The sequence below is a fragment of the Lissotriton vulgaris genome, chromosome 9, assembly GCF_964263255.1.
Source record: "Lissotriton vulgaris chromosome 9, aLisVul1.2, whole genome shotgun sequence".
Classification (NCBI taxonomy): domain Eukaryota; kingdom Metazoa; phylum Chordata; class Amphibia; order Caudata; family Salamandridae; genus Lissotriton; species Lissotriton vulgaris.
In genome coordinates this window covers 338,682,440-338,689,437 of record NC_141697.1, presented here as the reverse complement: position 1 = coordinate 338,689,437, position 6,998 = coordinate 338,682,440, and the positions used below count along the sequence as shown (strand labels likewise).

Below are 6,998 nucleotides of genomic sequence, written 5' to 3'. Positions count from 1 at the left end.
CAGTGACAGCAGGTGAATTGATGTGCGTGTGCTCACACTGCTCACTTGTCACTAGTGGAGAGGTTACCGCATGACAGGTGAGCATCGAAGCAGAAGGAAAATCCTTTAAAGAGAGTCATTTTCTCTCTGGATTTCCCTTCTCTTTTTGAAACTCAGGAGCAGCACCATTGTCGTGGTGTCACCAGGGCTTTAAGTCAAAGCTTTTACAATATTCTATACATGCCGTAGTTGCTGCTTATTTATATTGTACAAATAACAACCATTGACGACGCCAATAGTCGTGACTTTTAGTTGTTATGATGTTACATGTATCATATATCTGGATGCAATGACAGAAACAGAAAAATACAAGTCGGGCGGCACACTATGCTAAGCACAGATTTTTAGTTTATGTGTTTTTAAGCCACGCACTTAATTACATTGACCACGCCCCTGTGAGAGACCCCCTAGATTTGTCAGCCCACTTAAAGCCCTGGCTATTTGGGTAACTCAAATTTTGTCAGGAACACTCCTTAAACATAAAATGGAGATCTGAAATAGCATTAAATATATTCAATACTAAATGGGTTTCCTTTTATACATTTAAAACTAATACTCTAAAAAGAAAGAGTGTAACGCTCAGCTCAAGAGAACTGATCCCCGTAATTCAGTCAAGGTCGCTACTGTTCACACCACACTAAGATGGCCTCTACTTTGCACCGATGGAAGCTGCTCCACGCTCAACCAAGTTACATAGCTTGACGGTGTCGCGCTATTTTTGGTCCTCTTTCTGTTTCTACTTCCAGCATGGTGTGGGCTATTCGGAGCTGACGTTTTGTATGGTCCGCCGCTTGAAGTGCAGCACAACGTCAAGATGCAAAGGTGAATGGGAAGCTCTCTCTGCTGTGTGCGTTGTGGCTGGTGCCACGTTGATGCACATTCCCTATATTTGCAAAGTGAATGATTTGAGGTGTAACGTTACGGCTGCATATTGCATTTCTGATGTAAACGCGTCCTGTAGCAAACCTGTGGCAACTGGATCTTCTATATGTCATGTCTTTTCATATAAGTGCCAGATGTGCTCTGCTTGTAGAAGGGGGGGGGAGGGGGGGGGGGTAGTGTCTTGTGAGACATACAAAACGCACCAGTCTTCTTTGCATCTACATTCCTTAGTTTAGCTTACAATGTCTTCAACGCTTATTTTGACTTTAAAGGTTGCAGACGCCACATATCATAACAAATCGCTCGAAGGAAGATGTTGCATGTATTGCTATCTCCTGGTTATTGTTAACGACCTCTGTTGCTCGACAGTTTTGCTATTAAGCTAAACTTTTATGCTAGTGTAGGAAAGGAATGTGTACTTGTGTAACGTAACTGGTGCTCATGTAAAGCGCCCCAATACCTTCGGTTCTAGTTTGCGCTATATAAATCTGCATAAAAGAAAGAAAGAGATAGAAAAATCCCCGAAACCCGCTAATTGGGTTGTAACGTCATGTGTTGGAGCCTGGAGCAGAAAAAAGGGTACAGTTAATAGGGGGATGACTCGCTAGAACCCATAGCATAATGTGATGCAGTATCATGTGCAGAGTTAACGAATGAGCGCATGTGATTCACCAGTTCTTATGCATTGTGTTCACAGCCTCTGCTCCCAATATAATAATAACCCCCTTTAAACTTTACAAGGTCTCAATACGTTTAAACCCCTGTAAACTCAAATATACACGATATCCTCAACACATCCAAATATTTCTTTCTCTAAATAAATACATCTTCTATTTTTCTTACTCAAAATCTCTTAAACCTTTAAAATAACTTGACTACCTTAATATCCACCTTTTAAATCTTATAATAACATATTCCATTTATTCATAAATACAACATACTCTAACAACAATCATTCATCCAATTTTCTTTGGCAAAATAAATTATGACATATCTGTGTCTGAGCAGCAACAAAAGAGGCAGATGGCTGCCAATTCTTAGAGTATAAGCATGTTCAGCGTTCTAGAAGTTATATGTATTCTAAAGTCTACCATGTAGGTCAAAGATTTCAATTTGCAACATAGCACAGTGGGTGATGGAGTTTGTTTCAGTGTTCCACTGTAACCCAAATGTCAAAAGTTACACTCCGGATAACATAGTTTAGTGCTGGTGTCTACAACCTTTTCAGTAATAAGAGCTACTTATGTTCAATGAAAAGTATCCCAAGCTGCTAATATTATTAGAGTTGTAATAGTTATCATATTAGACAAGATTACATCAGCGGTCACAATTTGCAATTTATCAAAAAAACTTTTTATTGTTTTGGGACAGCATGATATATCTTGCCATTACTCAGCAGTCGTGCACTTCTTCCAGTGCACAGGCACATATCTCCAAATTGTATCCAAGTATGGGTCTCCCACTTCCTACATGAGGTCGCATACACATTCTTTTTGCCCCTTTATCAAATAAGGGTGCACTTCTATGCTTCCCTTTCTTTTCCTCTCTCCCACTTTCATCAGGTTCTAACCTTTTGCCTCGCTACCCCAAACCTTCACAACGCAAATTACTAGGCTTCGCTATCATAATCCCCAATTTGAAAGGTTACCATCAGTGATCACCTCCGTGCACAAGCCATGGAGGCCAGTGTTAAAAAAAATGCTTTGTCAATGTGGAATGTCTCTATATGAGTATTGTTTAACATCCATAGCTCTAGTGCACAGGGAACATAGTTAATAAGAAGTCTCCCCAGCACTGAATGATTTGTGACACAAATGGCTTTAAATATATTTCAGAAAGTCCCTCATTTTTTTCACACATTTGTGTCCCGAATTCTCACTTTTTTCAATGTTGGTATACATATATTAATTCAACCATGCAACATCTTCTAATTCAGTATGCTGAGCTACACATAGGAGAGATACTTGCAGGTCGCTGGGGAACTACAAGTAGCTCACAAGCTACTCTTCGGAGAAGCCTGGTTTAATGTATCCTTAAAAATATTGGGCTAGAAACTTGGCAACACTCTGGACACCACATAATTATGATGCATTTATAACAAGTCTTCTCAAATCCCATTTCTTCAAAGCTGTTCCTAAGCATTAATCAAAATATTTTTATTAGTATTACTTTTGTGCATCTTTTATTGTTGAGTATTCAGTTTGGTTTTTCCGTTTGGCGCATGGTTCATTGTTTACTTCCCATTATATCCATAGATTAAAATCCCCTTTGCATTTCGAGCCTCCTCTTTTTATCTGGAGGGGGTCGGGGGCTATTTATGATAGAAGCTGTAGGACAAAACAAACAAGCACATGACATTTAAAAAAAAATAATAATAATATGCGTCGAAACATCTTAACAAGCACATTCTAATTAATTTGGAATACTCTGCCTTTGACATTACACAGCACCTCTAATTTGCTGACTTTTAGGAAGGGCCTTAAAACTTGGCTTTTTGCCCTTTAGTTCGCTCTTCTTTCTTTCTGCTGTCCGTTTTATTTTACTGTGTTGTGTTATTCTGCTACAGGCTTTCAATAAAAGCGCTGGGACACTCTATGGAGTAGCCGCGCGCTATAAAAGACTAAATTAACTTAACATAACATAACATTTGCATACAATCACTAAACTTTTCAGCTATTTTCTTAAGCCCATTAGCTGTTTGTTTAATTTTCATATATACAAAAACAACAATCAAACAATGGCTCCTATAATATAGCCTTATAGCCCGCCGTAGAGGGCTATACCGGCTATTAAAGGCCCTCTCCAGCGTTAAAGGCCCCGAGCCAAAGGCGAGGGCCTTTAACAAGGGAGAGGGACTTTAATAGCCGGTATAGCCCAGCTACAAAGGGCTATAAGGCTATTAGAACATTCTGACAGGGCAGAATGTTCTAACAAAAAAGAACAAAGCCTTATGGGAGCGTGAGGGGATTGGAATCCCCTCAGGGTCCCTGAAGCCTTTGTTCACAGCCAGAGCTGTGAACAATGAAACATTGGAATGTTTGAGCTCCGGGCTTATACCAGCCATTATAAGCCCGGAGCACTCCATTGTTTTCAATGGAGCTTCCAATGTTCTAATTGTATTTCTAGTATGCCTTCTGTTCTACAAACGTGCTGAAATAGATAGTTTATAGAGTCCTAATGATGTACATATTTCAAGAGTCCAAAAACCCTGAATTCCGAGAAAGCCTTATCTATCCTGTTTGAAAAGACTGATTCTCTTCCTTGCTCTGTTAATTAAAGCTCTTGCTAACAGATCAAGGGGCATATTTAAAGCCCCCATCGCCATCACAATGTCACTTTCTCCTTGTTTTTGCTGTTTCCATGTGTGCTGCATTGTGCAGCACACATAGAAACAGCTAATTTACCTATGATTGTTTATGTGCAGGAAGGTGACCCTTCCTGCACATAAACAATCATTTAAAAAATGCCTTTTTGTAACTTCTATGTGTGCTGCATTTTGCTGCACAGAAAGAAGTTACAAAATGGCCTTTGAAGCTTGTTTATGTGCAGGAAGGTCCCTCTTCCTTCACATAAACAATCTTCCCCTCAACACAGGCATCCTCGCACTTTGGCGCAAGGGTACCTGCATTGGCTCTAGGCAGCTAAAGTTTGCGCCAGCGCAGGGGGAAACGCAGGACTGCACCATATTCTATTTGAGTAAATATAGGGCAGACCTGCGTTTCTAAAGTAACGAAGCGTGTCGTAAGCCTTCTTGGCTTAACAGCACGCTTCACCACTTTGTTGTAAATATGGCCCCATGTTTCTTAAGTAACCAAAGGTGTCATAAGCCTTCTTGGCTTAACAGCACGCTTCACGACTGTGTTGTAAATATGGCCCCATGTTTCTTTTCAGTGCCATTGTGCAACCTGTGCCATCTCAACCATAAAAAAACAGCTGATAAACATCACCTCTGTGCAACAGCATAAAATGTTATACCCCCTCTTCCAATATTTACTTTTACTTTGCTCTCACAACGATCATCATCACCCCACGCGCTACCAGGCAGCCCGTGTGTGCCGCAAACTCTCTTCAAACCTATGCATCTGCCATCCTCACATGGTACTGATTGATGTTAAACATTCTAGTCGAATGACAATCCCTCTATTACTTGCTGGGATTACCTCCCCCATTTTTTATTTAATCAAAACATAAATAACAAGCATTTGCAATGCATTAGGTCTCACATTTACGCAGGTTTAAGCTATTGGCATTGTAAATGAAATACGTTTTATTTATGGTTCAAAAACCAAAAAATAAAATAAAAGGCATTGTCATTTACAATGCCAATATCTCAAACTTGCGTAAATGCGAGACCTATTGCATTGCAAATGCTTGTTTACTTATGCTACACTGAACTGATGGGGACCGTGCTGCAAATTAATTAAATAAAGCAGCGCTGCCGCGAAAGTGAACAGCGCTGGAATAAAAATTCACAACTACTGGTGGAACCCTAATACATCTATTGGTTAACTCTTCTAGAAGTCAACTCCAAGGCAGCACTCCCACCAATGAGAGGTTCAATTACCTGGCTCCACTGCCTCTGCTAAATACCGAGAGCCATACACCGTCCTTCTCTGTAAAAGAGCATCTTTGCATGGAATGCTCCTCAGGAGGTATTTGCATTAATAACACCTGCCTCATCCACAGAAAAGCCCATTCTGGGTTAAGGGAAAAACAGGAGTTCTCTTACAAGGCCATTAACAAAGAGACTAAACTGCCCCTAAAATCAGCAGGGTGTGGGCGAAGGTCAAACAAATGGTGCCTTCACCTAGGGAACCACAATGCAGGAGCACTGTTCATCTGTGATGTCAATGCCCTTTGAGCTACCCGCTTAGAAATCGCTCTAATTCAATCTGCACGTAATTAAGGAGTCAGGTGCTTCATGAAGATAGTCTATAGCATTTTAGCAGAGATGGTGTCTAGAATAGAAACAGTAAACAAGCATATATAGCTTAGGTCCCTGAGAATAGGCGCTATGACGGAATCTTATTGCAGGCAGGTGAGATCAGTGTCTCAAACTGGAATCATTTCCAGAGTCCGTGATAATCCCTAAAACAGGCATGCACTTAAGCAATAACGTTGGAACCCCTGTATTTACAGCCAAAGAAACTGGAACGGTCCTAGGGTTCTGTGTCTTAAACAATTCTCAGATGAAGAGCTCCTATGGGCAACAACGTGACTTTTCAATCACCATAATAAAAGGACATGTTCAAAGCAATACCATGTATTGCGCCTCAAGTGCTTAATATGCCACAGATAAAATCCATGCAAATCACCACAAGGGCAACAACCTTCCCCGAAGAATGCAATGTATATTTTTATTAAACAACTTTCCAAGCAAAGTATGCTAAATGAGTTTAATTAAATGAAATTAAGCCACACAATTAAACAAATCGTATGCAAACAGAACTGTTGTAAAGATAATGATCTGCTCTGCCCCCCGGCACACTACTGAAGACGGAAAAAAATTCATTAATCGGAGAATAAATTCTCAGCGAAAAGGAAATCCTCAGATGATGAGGCGCAACGTCGTCTCCCCTGCCCGAAGCGGCCCGGCGCGGGCTGGCCCTGCCCGTCCCGCAGTGACATGTATAGTGAATACAAGTCAGATGTTGCGCATCAAATCAATGTTCCCGCTCTCATTTCCAATGCCGGGACAGTTCTATATTCATAAACCTCTGGCGGATGAAAAGCTAATCAGCATCTCGGAAATATTAGCTAATGCCACATTTGCTACTACCGGAGAGATCTCTGCTGTTGAAACGAGGAATGCAGCTGCCACCCTGCGCGCATCTGCTCGCAACATGCCAAACATAAAAACTATGTCCTGCGAGAGGTGCGCGCCGCTGCTCGCTCCCACATGCCAAACGCTGTGGGAGTGAACCTTTACAAAAGAGGTGGGACATGCTCCCGCCTTTAGCCATTTGCAGGCTACGATAACGAAATGACACAGACAACAACCAACTCAATGCGGGGGGAGTCAGACCCACACAAAGTAGTTTAGACTGCTTACAAGAAGTCACGCAGCGCATGTGCGC

General features: G+C 41.2%; 1 protein-coding gene across 1 annotated transcript in view; it reads left to right on the top strand.

The window, feature by feature from the left end:
- Positions 1–765: 765 nt before the first annotated feature.
- The window catches only part of TDP1 (tyrosyl-DNA phosphodiesterase 1), a 980,389-nt gene continuing 974,156 nt past the window's right edge, over positions 766–6,998 (top strand). The window contains exon 1 of the mRNA XM_086937678.1: positions 766–861. Within this exon, the coding sequence (XP_086793804.1) occupies positions 854–861 (8 nt within the window). The 5' untranslated portion in view covers positions 766–853. The remainder of the gene's footprint in view (positions 862–6,998) is intronic.